The sequence below is a fragment of the Eschrichtius robustus genome, chromosome 17, assembly GCF_028021215.1.
Source record: "Eschrichtius robustus isolate mEscRob2 chromosome 17, mEscRob2.pri, whole genome shotgun sequence".
NCBI lineage: Eukaryota > Metazoa > Chordata > Mammalia > Artiodactyla > Eschrichtiidae > Eschrichtius > Eschrichtius robustus.
Genome location: NC_090840.1, coordinates 77,357,064 through 77,383,699, shown reverse-complemented (window position 1 = coordinate 77,383,699; position 26,636 = coordinate 77,357,064). Strand labels below are relative to the sequence as shown.

Here is a 26,636-nt window from a genome sequence, read left to right as displayed (position 1 = left end):
TCTGTGTTGGCCTTGGCTCTGAGAAGAATCACAAAAATAAAAGTCTCTCTGAAGAATTCAACCATACACCTAGCACCCAGGCTCTCGCCTTGGTTGACAGAATTCACAAGTATCTATGTGGCTCAAAAAAACTGAAGATAAGAATGTAGTTCAAAGTGGTGCCTGGACAACACTGCATCCATGCCTTCAGCAGAAGCAAAATAAAGCCTCTTATGGAGTACACACCATTAATGCAAGCCTCAAAGAATTCTCACAAATAAAGTTACAATGAATATGAGCTCAAAATTAAAATTCACAGAACACACAAGGTAAAAAGCCACTATGAATGTCAATTATCAATCAAGTTGTTAAGGACTAGGACAGTTTTATTCACGTATATATTCCCCCAAAATACCTGGCACCTTACTTGCAGAGGGCATTTAATATTTAATCAACTAATTAACTAAATAGCTAATATATAATTAACTATTTAATTAACATTTAATTAGATTAATTAACACATGATCAGGAGGTAAGTCCACTAAGTTCTACATAGAAAAGAATATGGCCCACTTCCAAGTTACTCAAGTAATCAAGTATAGTTAATTCGGTAGTTTCTTTCTTTTAGACTAGCTCTCTAGATTTTTAAGGCCTTATAGATTACCTCTCGGTTAACAAGAGGATTAAGATAAAAACTGGAATTCTGATATTAAATCAGCATGTCTCGAAAAAATAAATCTGCCTTTAGTTATATTTGACATAATTTGATTAGTTCTTAGTAGCATTTTCATAAGCCCACAGAGTCTTTAAACGGTAAATCTCAACTTTTTGGTAGTGCCAGCAGTCGGGGGTGGGGTGGAGGGAATCCTTTTGAAAACACTATAATGATTCTCTGATGCTTAATTTTGCGGTTTATAGATTCTTGTAACTAAAGCTCAACTTCGAACCCAAATATCTGCCCTAAATAAAGAATTCTGGATATTACATTTCGACTACTTTATATATGCTATAAAGACATTATTATAGTCAGGAAGGGGAAAGGACAAGGCAAATGATTAACAAAAGAAAGACTAGCAAAAATGTCCAGAAATTACACAGAATGTTATATAAATCTATCATCTGACAATTGAGTTAGAACTCAAAGGCTTTACAAGGCTTGAGAGATAATGTCTATGTGGAGAAACTCAAAGCTCACAAATGTATTCTGCTTGGAAGGCAGCATATAAGTACCAACAAGATATTTAATATTCCTGCTCTGCTCAGTCACTCGGTATAAGATAAAACTTACTCAGAGAAGAGAATGCGACCTAAGGCATTCCAGCCATGGCAAAAAGAAAGCCAAGAAACAGAAGCCAGGGAATGTGAGGAACTGACCAGAAGTTAATAAAACAAGATACATCATACTTGGACATTCATTTGTTTTAATATTTTACTGGATATATACATTTCAAGGTGTGAATAAAAACTCTAGTGAAATGATGCACATGACTGTATTTCCTATTTAAGGGGGAAAATCTAGTGAAGTGGTTGAACAAGTGCTCAAAGGGATGTTATGTTGTCTGCCTCAATCCTGTACCCTTCCCACATTGCTACACTGGCTCTATTAATAACTCACTCACCCAGGTAAGAGTATTTGTCCTCTGTAAGTAAATTAAAACAGAATGAATATAGCACAGTCACAAGTAACCAGGAAAACACCAACTACTTACGCAAAAACTGGTCTCACAGCATTATTCATGTTCCCAAAAGTTGCTCGGCCCAGCAGTTCTCTGAAGCAGTTTTCAGCCAGCACGGCGGGATTCTCCTCTTTGTCAGCTGCTGAAGGAGAAGGAGGAGGGCCTATGCGACTGAAAAATAAAGACAAACAAATGAATGCGAAGACTCTGACACTAGTTCTGACAGTTAAACAGAACAGATTTTTACTTCTCGGAAATATTAGAATGACATTTTCTTTTTATCCCAAAATAACTTTAGAGCTTAATTCTACTTCATGAACTCAACACCTTGAAGCTAATCACATAATCTTTCAAAATTGGAGAGCTAAATTCACTTGTATAACTTGTTTCTAACTAATAGAATATCTTTTCTAAAGGCAAAATACTCAGTAGTTGCTATGTTGTTAACTTCCTACAACTTCGCTACATTTATAGCAAAATCCTACTAAGAACAAGGTGCCCAAAGATCACCCAGTTTAACTGTAAGTGAGCAAAAATTGAAAGCTAATTAGAACATTTGTATAAGTAGATGTCTTCAATAGACACTATTTGTTCATATTTTAAAACCTTATTTTAGACTAATGTATTCATGTGCAATAATAATTTCAAAAAAGCATGTATCTGTAGCATTGGGATAAAACCATGAGAAAACACAACTTCTTAAAATTTGGCAACCAATGGTATCAGCATTCCTGTATCCTATTTATGCTAATCCTGTACCTCAAGAGCCATAATTATGGGGAGTCAATTCTCAACTAGCTAGGTACCTTTAGAAGAATATTTTAGACAGAAAAACTAACCTCAGCTACATTGCCAAGAACAGGAAAAATACAGAAGGTGTTAAAATATATCGTCTCACATTTTAGGTTTCCAAAGCTGGAGACAATCACATCTAAGGAATCTAGCATAAATACTTGCTGTAATTGCCATAAATTTTGATAAACATATAAGCGCTTGCAGAGTTACCAGTTTCACCTTTTCACTTCTAGACCACTTTTATTTTGATATTGCACACACAATCATCAAAATTACAAATTAAGTTAATATTTTAGAACTACAGAATTAAATATCTTTTAAATTTGATTTGGATTTCCCTCTTTAAACTGCAAGAATCAGGGAGATCAGCATAATAAGCCAAACTGGAGAATACTGGTTCTAAAACTTGGTTGCATAGTACCTCTGTGTAAGGCAACAGAAATTTGGGAGGAAAGCATGCTTATGGCATTTGGAAAAAGAGAATAAAGTACAGAATTCTAAGTTCAACAGGTTACTGGGGTGGGGGGGTGGGGCAGAAATCAGCATATACCCCAAAACAATATTCCATGCCAAAATATCTTAGAAGAATAAATAAGACATAAATAGTCTCGTATTTCTGTTGAAAACTATATATACAGTGAATAGTAGCTGCTATTATTATTATTACTTTGATTAGTACTAACTCCCTATGAAAAAGCATGCTGGATCTCTAAAGAATAACAGAAGTTCAGTTTATAATCTCTGTTTCTTACACTTGCAGCTTTAAGTAGTATTAATTCAAATAGCAATGTGGATGCCCAATAATAAGCAGAAAGTAAAGTGAAAATTTATTCTGAAAGAAATAAAAGCTTAAGTGTCTGAGTCAGAATCTGTCTGCTCAGTCTAAATTTGACAACTGAAGCTGACATTTTTTCAGAAAGGATACATATTTAAACTTGCTCAAGTTTATGAGACTACTATATACATAATACTAAAGACAAACGTTCTTACCCTAGCAAGCGAGCACACATACACACGTATTAAAGTAACACAGCCCCAGCCCTAACATCTTTAGTCAATACCTGTCAACCTCTTCTATCTTTTGCATGTTAAACAGCAGGGATGGAACAATTTTATCCATATGCTGGGGTTCCCAAATGGTAGCCCGAAGTTCATCATTAACTGTTTTGCGAACCACACCTTGAATACCTCTGATTCCAGCAATTCGGATTCTGTAAAAAAGAAAAAAAACTGAGTCATGAAAAAAAGCTATTTAAACAAGACTGCTTACTTAGCTAAGAGAATGGATGTCAAATAAATAGTTATCTCGAGACAATAAAAATAACATACAATAAGTCTAAGAAATAAAAATCTCAAAAATCTAGTCCATGGTATGTATATACCACATCTTCAGAGATATGGCAGTTCCAAAAGAGGCTTACTTTTTTTTTTTTTAATAAATAAATGTATTTATTTATTTTTGGCTGCGTTGGGTCTTCGTTTCTACATGTGGGCTTTCTCTAGTTGTGGCGAGTGGGGGCTACTCTTGGTTGCGGTGTGAGGGTTTCTCATTGCGGTGGCTTCTCTTGTTGTGGAGCACATGCCCTAGGTGTGCGGGCTTCAGTAGTTGTGGCGCACAGGCTTAGTTGCTCCGCAGCATGTGGGATCTTCCTGGACCGGGGCTCGAACCCGTGTCCCCTGCATTGGCAGGCGGATTCTTAACCACTGTGCCACCAGGGAAGCCCGAGGCTTACTTTTAATACCATCTTTTTACAATCAGCATTTAAAGTTAAAAAAGACTGTAAAATATAGACATATTTAGCCTGTATCAGTTTTCAATAAAAAATAATTTAATCAAAGGAATTAGGTTCTCCTACATTCTCTGACATAAACTGTACCAATGTTTTCTTAGGTCAGTCTCCCAAGGCAATAGAAACAAAACCAAAAATAAATAAATAGGACCTAATCAAACTTAAAAGCTTTTGCACAGCAAAGGAAACCATAAACAAAACAAAAAGACAACCTACGGACTGGGAGAAAATATCTGCAAATGATGCAACTAACAAGGGCTTAATTTCCAAAATATTCAAACAGCTCATACAACTCAATAATGAAAAAACAACCCAATCAAAAAATGGGCAAAAGACCTAAATAGACATTTCTCCAAAGAAGACATACAGATGGCCAATAGGCACATGAAAAGATGCTCATCATTGCTAATTACTAGAGAAACGCAAATCAAAACTACAATGAGGAACCACCTCACACCAGTCAGAATGGCCATCATTAAAAAGTCTACAAATAACAAATGGTGGAGAGGGAGTGGAGAAAAGAGAACCCTCCTACACTGTTGGTGGGAATGTAAATTGGTGCAGCCACTATGGAAAACAGTATAGAAGCTCCTCAAAAAACTAAAAGTAGAGCTGCCATATAATCCAGCAATCCCACTTCTGGGCATGTGTCTGGAGAAGACTATAATTTGAAAAGATATATGCACCCTAATGTTCAATGCAGCACTACTTACAATAGCCAAGACATGGAAACAGCCTAAATGTCCACTGACAGACGAATGGATAAAGAAAATGTGGTATATACATACCATGGAATACTACTCAGCCATAAAAAAGAATGAAATAATAGCATTTGCAGCAACATGGATGGACCTAGAGATTATCATACTAAGTGAACTAAGTCAGAAAGAGAAAGACAAATACCATATGATATCACTTACATGTGGAATCTAAAACACAACACAAATGAACTTATCTATGAAACAGAAACAGACTCACAGATACAGAGAACAGACTTGTGGTTGCCAAGCGGGGTGGGGAGGGATGGATTGGGAGTTTGGGATTAACAGATGCAAACTATTATATATAGAATGGATAAACAATGTGCTACTGTACCGCACAGGGAACTATATTCAATATCCTGTGATAAACCATGATGGAAAGGAATATGAAAAAGAATGTATGTGTATGTATAACTGAATCACTTGGCTGTACAGTAGAAATTAACACAACATTGTGAATCAACTATACTTCAGTAAAATTTTTTAAAAAATGAAAAAAAAAGAATTAGGTTTTCTTAAGAGGATGATGATAATTCAAACCAAAGTGGACCAGATTCTCTCCCATTTCTTGCCTAGAAGTCTCAGCAGCTGAGTGAGAACAGGATTTATTTCACTGTTCCTGAACACCCTTAATGCGTCCGCAGACTTTTCATTCACTGTTTCTCCCTGAGAACCTCTCACCTCCCTTAGTCCACCTAGATGGAAGATGAGGCTGGTTCCTTAAAAGGTATGACAAAGGAGAACTATCAAAATGGAGTGCCGATAACCTGAGCCGTATACATACACACATATACATCCGTGTGTCCTGATGTGTATACATTACTGTGTGCATATGGGACTTAAAATTTATCCATACTGTGAGAGAATGCTGCCCTACCCTCCCTTCCCAATTCACAGCCCTCAACTTCTTCAAGCTCTTCCTCATTCTTCTTTAAAAATAAAATCTATTCAGTTCAAGGATGAGAAGAAAAGTAATTAGAAAACAGTATATAAAATCTGGGGAAGAACAATCTCGCGAGCAGAGCTAACACGGTAGCCCTTCTGCCCCGAAACACCTTCATTCTGGCCAAATTTGATTGTTATTTACCCTCCTTTTTTGTTACTACCTGAAATAGTCACCATTAGAAGTTTACTCAGCTTACCCAGCACTTTTTCCAAAAGCTGCGAATAGGGTTAGAGAATGGAAGATGTGGGGAAGGGGGTGATACTGCTTAGAAACCCATCGGGAAGTAATGCAGGCATTCAGTAGTAGCAGGTGGAGCATGGGATACGGCGGTAACATGACACTAAACAGGTGAGAAAGTGAACTAGGAGACAAATTTTGCCTTTTACAAAGCTGTGTCTTATTCATGCTGCTTTCTACAGCAAAAAGAAAGTCTTGAAATCTCTTCTGCAGCTATCACAAGTGGGCAAGCCTAACATTACTACAAAGGTAGTATTTGCAGGTCAAATATTTTAAGAAAATCTTAACAGTTATCAGCCCCATTTCCTACTGGCCATGCCCCCTAAGTTTTATTTGACAGTGTATTGCTAATAATAGAGGGATTTATAATAATTATCTAAGTTAGAACCTAAGAAGGAATATAAATAGTCCTGAAGAAAACCCAAAGAGGGCTTTTAATAAAAACGAAGCAGAAAAAAAATCAAGCCCTCTAAGTATCTTAAAGCATTTTAGTTTACTCATTTGTTTCACAGTGATTCAAATGAAGTGTTATTTTGGAATATCAAATATTATATAATAAAGAATTAAGACAAAGTACCACCTTTCATTTGTATACAGAAAATTTCAAGTTTCTTTTTTGTAAATTGAAAAATGTTAGAAAATACATGTTCAAAAGACAAGATTTTTCACTAGGGGGCGCTAAAACCTAAAAATCAGATACTATGTAAAATTTTTGAATTTTTAAAATGCATCCTTTCATAGGTACTATAATATCATAAATACTTTTCACTTACATTGGTTTATATGTGAAATTCACCACCTCACCCAAAAATTGGGAAATGCCTACGTGAACAAACTAAACAAAGAAACAGTTTTAAAAACCCCTATCTTCTGGATTATTTTCTGTATTTTAAAAGAAAACGAAATTGTTACAACTTTGAAAAAAACCTGCCATTTTATTTAGCTAATTTTTATACCTTTTTGCCCCATTAACAAGGTAATACCAGCTTCTGAGAACAGGGAACAGTCTTATGAAACATTTTTTGAATATCCTTTAGGGAGAAAAAGAGACTTTAGCAGTGATTGGGAGAAACAGGAAATTTATTATTATAAGATAGTTATAGTTATCCCTATTCTTCTATAAGGCTTTACACTCGTAATAAAGGAATAACATCAGGATCCTAAACGGCCTATAGTATACCAAGGAAAAATTATGCTAACAGCATCTCAGACAGAAATAAATCTTATATCTGAAAACTATTAAATTACCCCTCAGCTTTCTTTCTCCAAGTTAAGTAACTTTTACACTTGTTTTTGTTTGTGTAAAGCAACACTGTAGCTTGCATACTTAAAGCTAACTAGTTACATTTCTGTATATTCCTTTATTTTAAAAGAAAAGTAAAAATCACAAAACATGCTAAATCTTGACAATCGACTGCCCATGACAACACTCTGAATTTGGGTTAGTTTCTTTCTTTTTAGGTGTATTATGGTAAAGCTCAAACTACATTTACCAGGGTCATTTTGAATTTAATTTTTAACTTTCATATACATGTCAATCTATCGATTGTGTTTGCAGATAAGTATTTGATTCTAGATTACTACCAGGACGTATCTAGAAGAAATGTTTAAAAATGCCCAAATCAGTTGTCATGACAACCTCAGTCAGACAGTGATCCCGTAACATACAGTCATTCATTCATTCATTCAATTTATGTATGTATTCATTCAAAAAGTGCTTACTGAGAGCCGGCAATGTGCTCAGCAATGTTCAAAGTACTAGTGATACAGCAGTCCTCAAAACAAAACCCTTGCCCTCCTGGAGTTCATCTTCCATAGGGGAGAGAAAACAGACAACAAGATATGAGAAGACAAAGCTTAACTGGGAGTGGGATGGAAGGGTTGACATTAATAAATAAAAGGTGGCTGAGGGAGGATTCTCACGATAAGGTGACATTTGAGCAGAAATCTGAACAAAGTGAGGTAAGGCCGAGAGACCACTGTGCAGTCCAAAGGCCCTGGGAGAAGTGTGCCTCATGTATTCAAGCAAGCGAGGAGACCCATGTACTAGAGCAGAGTGAAAGGAAGAAGAAATGACAGGATCCAACACTGGGGTATGGTGAGCATTAAAGGGCATTCTGGGTTACAGTAAAGACTTTGCATTTTATTCTGACTGAGTTAGGAAACCACTCTCAATTCTGCTGCTTTAGTCAGTTCTTCTAACAGCAATGAAAAGTTGTACTTCAGGAATAAAGTATATGTTTTCCCATCTCCTTTGGTGATCATTATGTAATATATAAATACAATATTCATCAATAAATAACTCCAAGACTATAAACCATAAAACAATACATACTCTGTTCGTGTTTCTGGATCACTATCACAGGAGTGACACATGGCACTGAAGCGAGATACAAAAAAATCATAACGTCTATGATAGGACGGTGTGTCTTCTTCAATATTTGCAAATTTGACAAACTAAAAAAATAACAGTAAGATGTATTATCACCTTTGTGAAAGCGTGGAACAAACACATTTACTTTCATTCATTATTTGTTACATACATCGACAAGAAATATCCAAGTAAAAAGCAAACGAAATATGAAATATCATAAATGCCACATATATACGAAAGGAAGTTTTTGATAATGAACTTCACAAAATCAAGAATATAGCATTATAAACATCGAATATAACTTTTGTGATGCAGTCTCTTTTGAGTGAGCCCACTCTCTCAAGAGCTCTAAAGCCCTTCTGCATTTCCTGGATGCTGACAGTGTTTCCATGACAACCTCAGTGAGGCCCAAACCTTCAGGGAATTTTATTTCTTAAATCTCGGGCAGGAAATCTTGACAGTTGTTACATAACGCATGAATGAGTAATATTTATACAAATGAGATGGGACAAGAAAAAAGGGCCCTAAACTGAAGAAAACCAACTCAATAGAGAAGAAAAAATACTGAGATGGTAAAATTTATTCTACCTCTTTCCTAAAGATTACAAAAAGAGAGATATCCATATGTTTAGGAAATTTTAAATATCCTACATGAGTCACAGACCTAGCCATATGATTCCTTAATATGTACTCTTTTTTTCTTATTTGCTTTCTCATTTATTTGGTAATTTATTACTTCTAAAATAGCCTAAAGCTGTCCTGGAAATAAAACTAAAGTAAGCATAGAATAAATTTGAAAAAATAAAATTATGATACTAAAAGTATTTTAAATTAATTTAGCCAGAGCCAAGTCATCTGTTTTAAATGATAATTTCATATGATTCATATTATCTAGAAAAAGACCACAAATACCACACCTGGTAGAGATGAAACTGACATTCATTACCTATTCTGTACCATATTCTGTACTAGGTGTTTTCACATGAGTTCTTATTTAATCATTCCTACAATCCTGTAAAGAATGTGTCATTATCCCCATTTTACAGACAGGAACACTGAAATTCAGAGGTTAAATCGCTTGCCCAAAATGACACTGTGAGTAAATGGTGAAACTGGCATTACAGTTCAGCGGTTTGATTCCAATTTTCAAGATTCCCATACTACACACTGACCATATGAAGAGTTTCAGAAAATATTAAGCCAAATATTTGTATTTTTCATAAAAAGAAACTCTGAATGACACCAGGAAATGCTCAAAAAATGTAAATGATAAAAACACATACAAGTGTATATACAATATGTTCCCCATTTTCTAAAATATATTTTAAAAAGAAATTAAAATATTAAAGGACTACTTCTGGATACTGAAATTACAGGTATCTTTAACTTGTTTACTCTTTCATATTTTCTTACATTTTCCGAATTTGCTACCAAAAATCACATATTAAATTAGAAAAAAATTAATCAGAAATTTTAAAATTTGGCCATTAAAATGTTAAATGTTCTAGAAAATTTTTAGGCAACACTTTATTCTCTTTTCACTTGTTGAAAGTCACAAATACTCAAGTACAATCTGAGTGATCATTTACAGAAGCCTCTCCTATTGCCCTTTGGCGTAAAGAACAGGATAAAACATGTGCGGCTATGTTCCAGGGCAATGCATAAAATATTATCTTCCTTCCCAATTTTATGGAAAAGCTCTTCTAATTCCTGTAACTCTGGGAGCTCTCTAACAAATTCTAAACCTATACACCCTGTGCTAAGATAAATCAATAAAAAGAAAGGTATTATCATTATAGACTTCTTATCATACGTAGGAGTGGAAAAAAATGAGACAGTATGGTGCAGAGATTAGGAATGGATTCTGTTAGATGGCTCTGGATCTGGATTTGGATCCTGGATTTACTAACAAAATATGTGACCTGTGAAATGGAATATTTAACTTACAGGGTTGTTGAGAAGTTCAAATGAGAACCAAACAAAAGTTAGCACAAGGCCTTGCTACTTTCTCCCCCTCTCAGCTCGGTGCTCTGTGATGACCCAGATAGGAGCAGGAGTGGGAGGGAGGTCCAAAAGGGAGGGGATATATGTATACACATAGCTGATTCACTTCGTTGTACAGCAGAAACTAACACAACATTGTAGAGCAATTATGCTCCAATAAAAAAAAAATTTAAGTGAAGAGCTAGATATGTTATAAAAGGTACAACAAAAGGCAGCAGCAGTGTGATCTGAGATGTAGTTTCTCACAGTAAGCGCTATTACATTTTCCACCCAATAAGCTCTGTGGTGGGGACTGTCCTGGGCATTACGGACGGCATGTTCAGCAGCGCGCCCAGCATCCTAGATAGCACTAGCACTCCCCCAACCCCAGGTGTGAAAAATCAAAAACGTCTCCAGACACTGCCAAACGTCCAGTGAGGGTTAGTGAGGGGGGAGAACTGTCCCTGGTTGAGAATCACTGCTTTAGTGTAGTGAATGGTTTAAATGACTGGGCCCTATGGACAACTGTCAAAAATAGTTAAAGAAAAGGTTAAGATTAGCAACAGGCTTCAGAAAAGTGAGATGGATCAACTGAATACAAGAGGAAGAAAAAAAGGAAAGTAACCTCTGCTTTTCCTAGATTTTAATCCACAAAAATGACAGTGTATTTATATAACACAAGTTTTGGAGTAGGAAAGGCCTAGCACTGAATCCCAGTTATATAACACTATTATTTCACTATGTCTTTGGACATGTTATTTAGCTTCAATTCCTCATCTGTAAAATGGGAATAATACTTCTAAGCTTGAAGGGTTTTTGTGAGAATTAAATGACATAATATATATGAAGTATCTAGCGTATACTATATGGTTTCTTTTAAAAAACATGAACCAATGTTGCAGAGTGTTAACATTGATTACTATTATGTATTATTATTTATAACAATAATTATTATGTATTATCGTTTATTGATATATTAACTACTTAACATTTTTCTTGCCTGAATCTGTGTTTACGCGGGTATGCTACATTATTCTCTATACTTTTCTATATTTGAAATAGTTCACAATTTTAAAAAAGGGTAAAAATAAAAAGTACCTAGCACAATTTCTAAAACAAAGGAGAACCTGAATAAATCATGTACTGTTACACTGAGTCAGCATCAGCACAAAGTGGCAAATGTCAACAAATTAAAATAAAATGTACAAAGACCACTAATAAATACAGAAGCACTAAATCAGTACCAGTCATGTTTGACAGTATTTTTTTAATATTCAATTTTCAATGTTAGACAACTTAGCACCACTAAGAAATTAAAATCAGACTTTCAGGGAATACTATATAAATAATGTTGGTCAAGATAGTATAGCATTTCATTTAATACAATTCATTCAAATCAAAGTAGGTAACTGGAGAATTTTGTCTTTTTCCCAAATGAGTCATTAAAGGAATTCTAATGGCATTGCTGGCTTGAAGTAAAGAAACATCTGGAGATATACACTGAAACTCCTTCCCCCACAGCCATTAAAACATTTCCCCTAATATATAGGATAGATAAACAACAAGGTCCTACTGTATAGCACAGGGAACTATATTCGATATCCTGCGATAAACCGTAATGGAAAAGAATATGAAAAAGAATATATATATATAGATATATATAGATATATATATATATCTATATATATCTATATATCTATAACTCAGTCCTTTGCTGTACAGCAGAAATTAACACAACATTGTAAATCAACTATACTTCAATAAAATTAAAAAAAAAATTTCCCCTAAACTCTCCTCACCTAAATGTAAAGGAAACAGGAGAAGCATAAGTAGCTATGTTGCCAGAAATGGAGCCTGTCACACCACCTAACTGCACTTGGAAATAGCCAATATTTTCCCTCTGAAACAAATGGACAAAATCATATTAAGGGTTTTTTAATGAGGATTTTATTTACATACTCTTGCTTCAAAAAAAGAAAAACATTGTATTACTACCAACAATAACTAACAGTGCCAAACACTGCTCTAAGAACTTTATTTATATTAACTCATATCACACAACAAGAGTACCAAGATCGGTACTATTATTACCCTCATTTCACAGATGAAAAACTAAGGCAAGGAGAAGTTAAGTAACTTGCCCAAGATACACAGCTAGAAAGTGGCATAGGCATAATTCAAAGAAAGGCAGTCGAACCCTAGAATCCATGCTGTCAGTCACCCCCTACACTTCCTAACCACAAAATAGTTATCTATAAACAGTAGCAGGTAGTACATGACTCTGTTATTTGTTGATAAAAATCTGGATGGGAACATATAGATTGGTTGAATGCCTGAAAGCTTCCTCAGAGATGAAGTCGGAACCAAAAGACTGAAGGTTATACAATGAAACTAAAGACAAGAGGAGAAAGGTTATCACTGTATTTTATTTTCTTTATTAGATATGCCTTCCCCAACCCCACACATGTTTAACAAACTATGGTTCCGGATAAAAGAAAATGAATGTTGTTAGCAGAGATAGTTCAGAAGTACTGTAAGAAGGCCTGGGGGGAAAAGAAAAACCTTCTATTTATGGCCAACTGAGTTTCTGTTGTTCCTTATGATTGGTTAACACCCCAGATTTCACAAGCAGCAACAATAAAAGCTAGAGACAAAATGTTCTAATCATCTACCACCGTACTGGTTGTCCAAATGCCCTGACCAGAGCATCTGCTTCTACCAGATAGACACTCTAAGAAGAGTTAATCCAAGTTATGCTAATTAAACTTAAAATTAGAGAATAGTTTTACTCACAGAATTTGTTCCAAGAACTTGAAGCTTTGGTTCCCCTGATTCCAGCAGCTTTGCTACCATATGAAGAAAGCTTTCTACAAATGGCTTGATGCTTTGAGAATGGCAGGCCATAAGAAGTTGGTCCAATGCCTCCATAGCAATTAAAACATACCTAAATATAAGAGAAAAATAATGTCAACACATCTCTAGCTCTCTTAATTCTCCTAATCACTTTCATAGGGATAATTAAAGTAAGTTTATTTAAATGCACAGAACACAGAAAGGCAAATTTAGCAGCTTCTAAGTGAGATCCTAATCTTCACACAACACAAATGATCTTGAGATTATAAAATATTCCTCATATGGAAGTATATAGAAACTATACTGTACTACCCCATTTTCTCCTGCTCACCAAAAACTCTTCCAGAGCTTCTTTAACATTACCTTCATGTGAATTTTTTTGTAAACACAGATATTCTCCATTTTCCAGGCTTTTAACCACATTTCTTTGCATCCAACCCAAAAGTTATTATAAGAAATGTGCCTAAATTTCTAACATAATCTATTTGTATTTGTAAATATGAGTACATAAAACAGTATCAGCAATATTATAAGGAAAGGTATCATACATTTTACCATATAATTCATCAGATTTTAAAGCCTGTACTAAAAATTAAAATTCAGACTTCAGATAACTTTGCTTGAACAGTCAACTATAAAAACTACTTGTATCAAGACTCACATTTGTATCAAATGCTCTAAATGGTAACAATGCAGAAGTAGAGAAAGCCAGTATAGCACTTGGAGAAAGGAATACTCTAAGAAACTAGTATCATAAAATGACAATATGGAAAAGTATTTATAAACCAAACTGCAAAGTTACTGCTGTTCAAGCACAGAGAATGGATTAAGATGGTAGACCTTTATTTATAGGTAGATGTACAGCTAGCACAGGTCAAATCAGCATGCGCACATATTCTGAACCTTAAGCCTAACACAGCTCTGCTTTATTGCTCCTCTGATAGGTAAAACTGGAGCTGTGATAAAAATCAGTTCGTTCACAGAATTTCTGATAGTTTTCAATTTTGAGACTGATTTTTAAATTACAGTACTGCGCTGACAGACTAAGGGAATCAATTTCTACTATTTCCATTAGGGAAGTCTTAAAAATTAATGGATACTTAAACAACTCTGTTAAGTAACATGAGTTTATTCTTAAACCTGACCACCAGGAAAGTAATAAAAGCTACAGCATCTATTTGATATTACACATTTCCTTATATGATATTACAATGTTTTATTCTCCATATGTTATCTTTCCCTGACTAGATGGCAAAATAATTTATAGGATGATTTAGCCTAGGAAGAATTTTCCAAAGATACTATATTAGCAGCAATTAGTTTCCTTACCCAGACCGATGTCTGACAACATCCCTGCTCAACCTTTCTGCCAGGTAAGAACCAATTCGATCCAGTTTCTCTGGAGCAGATACAGCATAAAATGTCAATTTCTCCATATCAGCTTTAACAAGGCCATCCTAAAAATAAAAATAAAAAAAACAAGTGAAATAGGTTATATTTATATCTATATTTTCATGCTTATTTTTTGTATTTCTAAGTGTTGCCTGCGTCACATTTCCCCTTTTTGGATTGGTAATTAATCCATATTTATGCTGAATCTTCCTGGATATAGCCTCTTAAGAGCTAATCACCATTCTGGATATGCAGAATTTTCAAAAAGTTAAATAAATGCCCCATTTAGGAAAAGCATTTAAATATGCTTTCACAAGCAATGGATTATTCTAACACCTTCCTTTACAGAAAAATAGCTCCATTAACTGCATATAGTGCGTAAGGAATAGAATATATTTTAGTAATTATAAGAAAAGGTTTGGTTATTTGTTCCCCTCATTCGAGCACTCTCTGAAGGCAGGACTATGACACGTAGACCTCTGCACTCTGGGAACCCTACCGTTGGACGCGTTTTGGATATACCACAAGATTTGCTCGTTTAATAAATTAAAAATAAGCAATGTAGTCAATTGGGTTTATGGTTGCCATATGTATGCAAGGTTCATGTAAATCTTTTCTTTTCCTTAAACCTTATTTTACAGATTGCTATTTAAGTAAATCTTATCTAAATATTTGGCAAAAATAAAGATTCTTTCTGTAACCATTCTCTAATTTACCTGCCACCACTCCCAAGATCAAAAGTGTTCAAAGCTCCCTCACTGCCTGTAAGTTAAAGGGGGTAAAGTAGATGCCTTGTCTGTCATTCACATTCCTCCATAATCTGTGCTCCACCTTATCTTCAGTAATCGTATGTTCCAGATTCCTTAAGAAAATGATCTGAATATTCAGTCTATTAAATGATACTTCTGAAACTTCCAATCAGGAATTGTGTACAATTATCATTCATTACACTTCAATTAGGCTATAGGCACCTTCATTTGAAGGCTCTTGTTCTCAAATGTATCTCTTACTTTACCATGATTTTTCTCTTGCTGGCAACAGAGACTAATCTCTGCTTCTCCAGATGGTGTACATCCTTCAAAGTTCAGCAAATTGCATTTCTTCTGAGAATGCTTCACAGAGATTGCCAACCCATATGATACCTCCTTGATATAAAGGCAGAAACTTTACCACCTATTTTACTTAACATTTTACTTACTGATTTATGCATTGTGATTTAATATTTAGTATGCTTTCGCTTTATTTCAGTCAAATGGATGGAAAGCTTCTTAAAGGCAGGTACCATATCTTAGAGTTATTTATATGCCATAAATTATCCAGGATATCTCGCAGCCAAAATATTTAATTGGCAGGCCTCCTACAAATAGCTGAATATTTAAATCAGATTTGATTAAAAATGAGGCGTATCTCATAAATTAATATCAAGATAACCAAAAGGTTTCTAGAGTTGGCTACATTTTAAAATAAAGCAACTTCTGGAAATCAAACCCATGTAACATTTTTTTGTTCCTATCCATTTAACGCTAGACTAAAAGAGTCTTGGAAAATTTAAGACAGTGTCAAACAAAATCAATCAAAGACAATTGCTTTGAAACCAGTCGTCTTCCACAATAAAGTAACTTCTATGAAAAATTTAAAAGCACTTAAGTAAAAAGAGAACAAACTCTGCCTGGAATATTCTCCCTTTACTGCTCAATTCTCTTCTGAAAATTGTGTGGCCAACCCTATTTATTCTTTGGATCTTAGCCTAGATTTCGTTTCCTTCAGGCCTTTCTTCTCCCAAGCCCAGATTAGATATCATTCCTACCTACTCCAGCAGTACCCTGTACTTATTTCTCTATCACAGCATATTCTTTCACACAATGTTGTAATTGCCAATTTACTTGTCTAGGAGCTTGGTGAGAGCAGAAGACCACGTCTGTATTCACAGCTGTGTTCTTGGCATTTCATACAAATGATCTGACACTAGTTCATAAATTTTTGGTAAGTGAGTATTACTTAAATTGAGGAACTATACAGACTAAAGAACATCATCCGTCCAGCATTCTGAATTTATGCTTAATCTAAGAAAAGAATCCGAAAACAAGACAAGCAAGCATGGATCATTTAAAGGTTAAAAAAAAGGAGAGTAGTATAAAAATAGTAGTGCACATGATGAGATTTGGGAGTAAAAGTAGAGAAATGAAATTAGGGAAACCTTTAGGGAGGTCAGCGGGGGGGAGGATGGGCCAGCAAAGAGAAGGAGCAGTAGATGCAGATCAAATTACTTTTGGGTCTTCAGGGAAGATGTTGTCCACCAGGCGCTTGTAGCGAGGACGCAAAGCAGAACAGCAGCAACACACTCCTGTTCAAAGAGAATAAAATCACCAAGTACAGAGATTAATCGTACTGTAAACCGACCTAGAAATTCAAGTTTCTGAATATTTATGGGTTCTTTAAAATAAAGGGGGAAAGTTCAAACAGCCAGAAATAGAAAAAGGCATGCAAATTCAATTACTAATGAAGAAGTGAAAAAGTTAAATTTCTCCTCCCCTCCCCAAAGACACCAGGTCAAAATGAACATGCTAATGAATTATTCCAAAGTTTCAAACCAAACTGTTCAAACTGTTTTGGGGCGCGTGTGTGTGTACACGCATGCACGCACATCCACGTAAAACCCACCCAATTCATCCTCTAAAGCATATACACAACTGGTACCCCACCTTGCCTCCTTTCTGGTCTCACTTCCTACTACTCTCTGCAGCCCCTACCCCTACCTTTACCTCCCTCACCCTCACTTTTCCTGCCCAGACCAATCCACTCAGCTCCAGCTACAATGGTCTTAAAATGGCAGTTCGCTCCTAGTGTAGCTGGTGAAAACACGTAACACCTGTATCTATATGATGCATCATACAAAGGAACCACAATAGTGAGGGAGAACCAACATCGAGGGAAAGTCCAGGAATTTCAAAAAATGCTCAAAGGCTGCTCTATACATTTTCAGTTGTTGGCATCTTGGAAAGAGTCAAGGATTTGGATTAGAAGACCTGGGTTCATTCCAATTCTTTCACTTAAATGGCTACATGACCTTGGGTAAGGCACATCAGCTCTCTGGAAAGAACTATGTAGGTAAGAGGGATCCATTTTCTTGTACTACAAACTAATAACTTAATGGGAATGTTGGTCTTGAGCCATTATAAAATTCTTCCCATGATTTATGAAACTGGGGTATGTGTGTCTGTGTGTAAGTGTGCACTTGTATGTATTTAGAAACCAAAATATGGTGTGAGAGAACACTTAAGCTAGAAGTTAAGAGAACTCAGACTTAAGCAGACTTCTATGATCTTATTGAGTAATGTTATTCCACAGACAACTTCTCCAGACCTCACTCTGCTCATGAAGTATACATGACTCATGCATGCAGTCATATATCACGTCAAGTAAGTGTCCAACAGGCCAAAACATACAAGACTGAGTCCAGATTTGTCGTAGCATGGAGCCATTACATTGATAAAAACAAGACAGAATTAAGACATGTACAGCATCTTTAGTCATCATAAAGCAGTGTGCATACATTATTTAACATTTCCAGCAAATTAGCTAGGTATTATTATCATTACTACTTTACAAGAGTGGAAACTGTAGCAGAACTGACCAAGTAACTTACTCAACAGCAATGGCTGGGTGAGAATCCAATGTCTAACTCTGAAACCTCATGCTCTTTCCACAAACCCATAGACATTAGTGGTCAAATCAATCAAGATCCAAATATTTCATCTGCACCTGCTATGTCCCTAGCCACCATCTGTGGCTAGATGCCACAGATACAAGAAAGTATAAGAGACAAGATCCCTGCCCTTGAGAAGTTCATAAACTTGTTATTAAAAAACAAACAGTGAATAATTCAGCAATATATACACAGGCACTACATGCTGATAATGCGAAATGTTATACATTGTTCAGGATGTTTTCTACTTTAATACAAGAAAAAATTCCAAAGAGTCCATTAGGGAATTTTTTTCAGACTAACACCAAAATACCTGAACTCTTTTTAAAGTCCAAAAGCAAAACACAGGCCTGATTGCTAGAAAGAAAAACAAGGGTAAAAGCCAAGTAAGCAAAAGTCATATTTCTGTGTCAACTATACCTAATATAAAAATACTTCAGATGAATATTAATATACTGAAATAAATTAAAATCAAATATGTATCAAGTGATTAACTTACACAGGGCACTGAGCTAGGTATTGCAGTGATGAAAGACGCTTATAACCTGATAAGAAGATTAGGATGAATACTTTGCTATCACTAACACAAGGCCAAATATAGTACATTCAAATTGCTACTATGGCAAAGAGAGAACGGAACTGAAAAACAAGTCCCAAAGCTTCAAGTTTCCTGTCAGAATGGTAAATTATGTAATTTTCAGTAAGTAAGAAAGAATTCTTAATAAGGTATTACATCTCACATTGACACTTTCTGATATTATACACTGCTTTTAGTTTAAAGAGGCTTCCAAAAATGGGGACTTGGAATACACATAATATCCAGTTCCCACTTTCAGGAAGCTTGGGTGTACCGGAAGAGACAGATGAGTAAAAAGACAAAATGCCCAATAGGTAGCATGGGGTTAAAGGGCAGGGGCTCTGGGGTCACACAGACTGTGGTGAACCCAAGGTCTCTCACTGTCCAGCTAGGTAGGCACGTTACCTTCTCTTATTTTACCTACGTTTCCTTATCAGTTAAATGGGTGTAATAACGCCTTCTTCATATTTATTGGGAAAATGAAATAAAACTATATGTAAAGTTCTTATTAAGGGTGTAATACACAGTAGCATTCAATAAAATGGTAGTTATTACTAGTAACGCTGTAAGTACTTACAATCGGGGTAAGCAGAGGTGCTTGAGGGCCCTTGAGATAGTATTGCCAACAACGTGAAAACCTTTGCTGCGAATTAATCATCTAAAAATCCAACAAATTTTATATGTGGTTCACAACAAGCCTTCAGTAACAAGAGGAGAACCAGTGGGGTAACCGTTATTTTCTGAACGTGATGTGTGCAGTACTACACTAAGTACTTTACAGCATCATTCATTTACTCCTACGGCGGCTCTCTGAGGTGCTATTTCCAGCTTTGTGTGATAAACGAGGAAACAGAGGCTAAGGGAGGCCCATCTGTCCCACATCATACAGCTGGTAAGGAGAGAAGCTGAGATTCCAACCACATCTGATGACTTTAAAGGGTAACTGCCACTCTGAATTCAAGTACCAGACAATTTCTAAATTACTTTAAACGTTTTAGCTCTCCACAGACCATTACCAATGAACATGACTGCAGGAATGAGTCTGGCTAACAGATGAGGAATGCACTGCCATGGAGGGAAATAAACAATCACAGTGAGCTTCTCCAGGAGGTTCAAAACGAAACAGAACAAAAACAACTTCTTGACCACTTACTATGCATGAAAACCTACCAACTATAGAGAAGACAGATGAAACTAGATTTGAAAGCTTCAATTTACTCAGGTTTCTATAAAATGATAACATACTGAAGGTAATACAAGGTGAAAGTGAGTGGTAACAGTAATCACAAAAGAAATAACTCTATTTTAAATAAGACAATTCTGTACTTATAAGCACCACAAGAACAAGTAAAATAAAATCACTGGACCTACTCAGGCACAGAAATGTGGTTGACTCCCTTGTTGAAGTCAGTTCATAAGGCTTTTCGAGTTCAGCTGCAGGTACCTGCACATAGTCCTTCATGTTGTAAGAGACGATTTTCTAGCTGATCTTCCTGCTCTTAGATCCTTTTACCTACTGTCCAGGAAGTGCCTAGCTCACTTTACTTGTAATTAATTAGCAGAAGGTACTAATACACTGTAACTTATCTAACGTGCTGACATCAAATATAAAGCTACGGAGAACTTGATAATATCCCTACCAAATTCTGCTGACAAGGCCAAACAGCTTAAACAAGATACTATTAAAGTATTGTATTGCTAGTTTACTAAATATAGATTTTCATATAGTTTGAATAAGAAAATAAACTTATATTTTTTTTTCTTGAAGCATCCCTTTAATTCCTTCTCATCCTAGCTTCTGATCCCTTCCAACAAACTCCTCACTTTTCAACTGCTTCCCAACCTCGTCTTTTCCAAAGGAAAAAGGGGCTAAGCATATCACAAGAAAGCCTCAAGCAACTGGCAGGTCTAAGCAATATGAATTCTTCCTTTAAATTTAATTCTAACACATAAAGGAGAAGGTAACTCACTATCCTCCTCCTGTAGCATATGGAATTTAGAACCCTACGTATGATACAGCAGGAGGAGAAACAGGAAGTCTCAAGTAGGTAACGGAACTATGGGAAAATGGAACTGGGGCATAGCTGGAAAGAAAAATTATGACCAAAAAAAAAGTGCCAAGCTGCATATGACAGTGGTGTGCAGACAGGCTCATGGGGCAATCTGTTCAATAATGCTCTCTGAGCCTTAGTCAGGAAACAGAAAAATCCTACCAATCTCTCAGGGTTAGGAGTACTAAATCAATATAAAAATTGCCTGGAATATAGAAGCCACTTTAAGAACATTATATATATACAATAATATATATAATCTTTTGGTAAATTTTTTTTTTGGTAAATTTTGCCCTCCTAAATTAACCATTTCTTCTTTAAAGACACCCAAGACATCATGTGGATTCACCAGTGTCTCCTAGTCCTCACCTCAGGCAGGAGTGAAATGTATCGACCTCTATCATCCTCCTTCTTTGATGGTGAGGTGTTAGAAATAATTTCCAACCCGTCCTGATCCAACAGGCATTCACAGAAGGACTTGAGTAGCTGCACAGAAAACCTCATGGCTGAGCTGATAGAAGCCATGGATCGGATCGGGTACATGGGCACACAGGGGTGCTGGGAGAATTCTGCTTAATGGGGCCAGTAATCTAAGTGGCTGGTCCACCAGTGAGTACTCCTAGTTTGTGATGACATTGCTTTCCTATGCAGCTTTGTAAGTCTGGGGGTTTGGATAATTAATTAAGACCCCTTTTAAAATAAGTTACTTATGCTTTCAACTAACTATATTACCAATGATAATTTAAACCTAACTGGAAATAGTAATATCTCCATTATTAAATTATTAATAATTAAACTATTAATGTCTATTATTAAACACCATCATGGTACTGGGTACTTGGGAAAAAGCTACCCTCTAAAACAAAAATAATAAGTTACTGTCACTGAAGTTGAAGAATGTTTAGATCTTATGATGGGAACCAACTGTATGATTTTGAATTAGGTTTGTCTCATGATCTATTAAAGGAGAAATTAACAGTATCTATACCTTCTACAGAACAATTATATTATCTCTGCTAATTCTAACATGTAATGCATTAGGAATTCTCTGGCATATTTAGGGCTTACTAGGTGTCATACTTTCAAATGGGAATGGCTATGATTACTGGATTTTGGTCTTTATGATATTTCTATCATTGTGTCTATAACAAATTATTGTACTTATTTATACACATGTCTGTCTTTCCCCCCAGAAAATGAGTCACTCCAACATAAAGCCCATACATTTTGTTCATTGTTGTGCATGTCTGGAATATAGCAGACATTCACAAAAAATGTTCCTTCACTAAATGAATGTGGACCCAAAGTTCACTGATAAACAAAATGAATTTAATATCTATCGATATGTGGTATAAAAATCAAAATGATAAAGTACACTGCCCACTACAAAATACTAAATAAATGCCAGAACAATATAATTTCTCCAACGAATAGCTGACAATGTCAAACGAATCACTTTGAACAATTCATGTTTTATTTTTAGGCCTAGTGGAAGCTATCAGTAATCAAGGTGAAAAGAGGCAGCGTGTTTTTCTATTAGAAGATTTAAAAAATTCATTACTTCAAGACCTCGAGCTCTATGGTATCCAAAGCCCTTTAAAAGAGTCTGCATCACATATAGTCTCTTCAAGGTTAAAATTAAAAGTCAAGTTATTCATTCAGTTAGTGTCAGAACAAGACATTCACTTCATACAGTTAAAAGATTTAGCAATATTACAGTCCCGCTCACACATATCCCTCCCAAGTACCAAACATGTAATATGCAGATTTACATATACCATACACACTCATATAGACACCATATATAAAGCCTGTAATACGGCTGTTCTTCCTGCACTTCAACACATGTACAAGGCACTGTGTTAAGAGCCACAGGGGATCAAAAAGGTAACTATCTACTTGAAAAGACAAAGGTTTAAAAATTGAAATCTAAAACAAGATTTGGACAACACTGGAGGACAAGGGACATCTAATGTCAAATGGACCACATGGCCATAGGGCCACAGAAGTTGAGAGAAGAGAGAAAGCACTCCCAGGTCAAATGAAGGGAGGTTTTGTGAAGGACATGGGATTTGAGCTGAGGGCTCCCCCTGCAGAACAAGTAGACTGAACTTAAGGATACACTGAAGACACTGGAGGATGATTACAGGCAGGTGGAACAGTGCAAGTTTCACTATGGGGGACGGCGCATGGAAAACCCAAAATGCGTTTTCTAATGACCCAGAGCTTAGAAAGGAAGGAATGTAGAAGGTGGCACAAAGGAAGCATCAAAAGGGTTTGGTGACTAATTAGATAGGGGTCAAAGTAAAATGGGAACAAAATAGTCTTATCTTTAGGAAAGTGTTCCTTTTGAAAGGATTCTAATCCATTAGAGGAGTATTTTATTACATGATTCTTTCCACATGTAATTCTATACGTTCTCTCCTTTCATTCTCAATTTCACTACTTGTTCTTTATTCCCAGGCACATAAACTTCATGGAAAAGAGGACAACAAAGGCAGTAAATGGAATTTAAGCTCCAATTCTTTTTTAAAAGATGGTCTTCCCACCGCATTGCAATACTTGCCTCTACAAAAGGCATAACATAGACAAAACTCTGCACACTTCACAAAACTACTCTGAGATACTCTCTGTAGGGAAAAAACAGCTTTTTGCGGCGTCAACTAGTGATCAGTCTGTACTCAACACATTTTTCCCCCACTATCACAATTTTAAAGGAAACAAATATATTAGGCATTGTCCTACTTACAGTCAATTTACAGATTTATACCTAGACTTTAGAGTATACTATCAAACTTAACTGAAAAAAGAATAAATATTACTCAGTAGAGTTACCCAAGGACAAGAGCAATAAAATACAGAATAATCATGGTTTTTAGAAAATCTAATCCAGCAAGATTACATTTGAAAACCTTTTGGAATCCTCATATGGAAAAAAAAAAATACCACAAACATTAAAATAAGGAAATACAATTCCCTATTCATTTCATCTGATGTTGGCTTAGTTTGCAAAACAAATAAGAAAGGATCCACTGGATGATACAGAAACCAGAGCTGCAACCAGGAAAAAAAAAGTACTCACACCGCTGTCCCCACCACCATTAGGACATAGTGTATGGTTCAAAAAAAGCACTCACACCGCTGTCCCCACCACCATTAGGACATAGTGTATGGTTCAAAAAAAGCACTCACACCGCTGTCCCCACCACCATTAGGACATAGTGTATGGTTCAAAAAAAGCACTCACACCGCTGTCCCCACCACCATTAGGACATAGTGTATGGTTCAAAAAAAGTACTCACACCGCTGTCCCCACCACCATTAGGACATAGTGTATGGTTCATCCCTACTTCTAAGACCATATGACCAGACTCTGCGTGCCACAGACCTTCTTCAAGTGCGCTCAGGGGTGGTCTTGGAAGGGAGTACACAGCGCTCCGGTGTCCCCATCTCCGGAGGTAAGAAATCAGATGAGGCAAAACTGAAAACTGAAGTAGTATGTGATTCCCTTTTTTGTTTAATAGATAAAATACTGACTAAAGGTCCTCTGTGATAATGTCAGTAGTACTGTTAAGAATTACAAAAGGAATCACATTTTCTCCATATGTAATTGTTTAAAAAAGCATGTAAACAACTTTCCCCTTGAATCCACACCATGGTACTGACTATTATATTGATAATCATTTTGCACAATTAATATGTTTGGGGGGAAGAGAGAATTATGTAATGGTCAAAGATAAATTTAAGGATTATGATTAAGATAGAGGAACAAGGGCATAAGGCAAATCAGACTATGTAGAATTTATAACGTAACTGAGAAGGTAAAGTACTAAAGCACAAATGTGTTTTAAGAGTCCTATTCAAAACACAGTCTAACAAAAACTCTAGCTGACAAAAAACCCTTTATCTTCAAAAGGAGATTTAATACCCAGCTAGGGAAACAGTTGGCAAAGTAATTGAGGGCTCTGACAGTTTCCATCTCTGTAGTATATTTCAACAAACCAATCTTTGGAGCTTTGTACAAAAACTTATTTTCCACTTCTCAGAGCAAATCTTGGTAAATATGTAATATGACAAAGCTAGCCAAAGAGTACAGGAGTATCTTACATTAAGAAGAAAATGTGTTCTTCAAAGATAAACAAAAACTGAGATCAGTGTATATCTAAATTCCTTTACTATGAAAAAGAACAAAAGAAACTGAACTTACAACTTTCCCTTTAGTTAGAACTTCTTGTAAAGAACCCTTAACATGAACAAATGTTCATGGAACACCATGGAATATTGTTTTTTTATGTGTTCTTGAAAATTGTTTTTCTTATATCAATGCCTAGACATAAGCTAATGGCCCAAGAATTCTCTCTCACCCATTTAGAATCCATTTTGAAAGGGCAAAATTTTCTTGAGACAGCCAAAACCTTCTATTGTATAGTTCAAAAATAAGATTAAAATAAGTTAAAAATTCCACATTTAAAAAACACAAAAATTCTCAATAAAGATGCTACTAGTCTTACCTGTTAGAGGACAACAAAACTCCAGGGTCTATGAATCCTCACATTAGAAATCAAAATACAGAAAGAGCCACTAACATTAACACAGCAAAGACAAACTTGCAGAGCCTCAGAAGGACCTCCATGGATAAGTAAAGGCAGGAACTCCATCTGCAAATCACTGATTCAGATGGTTCTGAGGCCCAGGGATGCTTAGTAATTTAGCATCTCTAGAGTGACTTCAGGATGCTATTAATAATTATGCCAGGACCAGTGATATAAATCTTGGCAGTCACAGGCAACCTAGGACCTAGGATTATCCTTATTCTCTTAGACGGAGTATTGGGACCTGTCTAAAGGCATCAAACAAAGTAGACAAGTTTTCAGTTACAGCTACAAAATGAGGAAAAGCAGCAATAATCCAGCCAAGGAAGATAAAGAAAAAGGTAAGGAAAAAAAAAAAAGAAACATAGAACATTGGTTAAAAAAATAATAATAACTTAAGAGTTTACCTGGCTTTAATTTTTCTGGTATATAATAACTATAATCGTAATATATCAAATGATGTAATAATTTTTTGTTATTAACTGGTAAAGTCCCTGCACATCTGTAATTAATGTTCTATAAAATGCCTACTACAGTCAAGGTACGAAGCTAGGGACTGTGATGGGATGCGTGAATAAGTCACAAAACTGGTTCCTAACATGAAGACCTTTAAAATATAACAAAATTGTTTTTTGTTTTTTGTTTTTTTTTTAGATTCCATATATATGTGTTAGCATACGGTATTTTGTTTTTCTCTTCCTCGGGGCAGGACAAGAATAAAGATGCAGACGTACAGAATGGACTGGAGGACACAGGGAGGGGGAAGGGTAAGCTGGGACAAAGTGAGAGAGTGGCATGGACATATATACACTACCAAACGTAAAATAGATAGCTAGTGGGAAGCAGCCACACAGCACAGGGAGATCAGCTCGGTGCTTTGTGACCACCTAGAGGGGTGGGATAGGGAGGGTGGGAGGGAGATGC

The 26,636-nt window shown here is 35.8% G+C and overlaps 1 protein-coding gene across 2 annotated transcripts in view; it reads right to left on the bottom strand.

Moving 5' to 3' along the window:
- Positions 1-26,636, bottom strand: part of EFR3A (EFR3 homolog A) — a 95,759-nt gene that overhangs the window by 43,299 nt on the left and 25,824 nt on the right. The window contains exons 2-7 of one of the 2 annotated variants that reach the window (XM_068525473.1): positions 17,054-17,130; positions 14,724-14,851; positions 13,335-13,485; positions 8,520-8,641; positions 3,512-3,661; positions 1,689-1,826 (exon numbers count right to left, since the gene is read on the bottom strand). In XM_068525473.1, the coding sequence (XP_068381574.1) occupies positions 1,689-1,826; positions 3,512-3,661; positions 8,520-8,641; positions 13,335-13,485; positions 14,724-14,851; positions 17,054-17,130 (766 nt within the window). Of the gene's footprint in view, positions 1-1,688; positions 1,827-3,511; positions 3,662-8,519; positions 8,642-13,334; positions 13,486-14,723; positions 14,852-16,983; positions 17,003-17,053; positions 17,131-26,636 lie in introns of those variants that run through there. The other variant, XM_068525474.1, reaches the window with a different exon arrangement.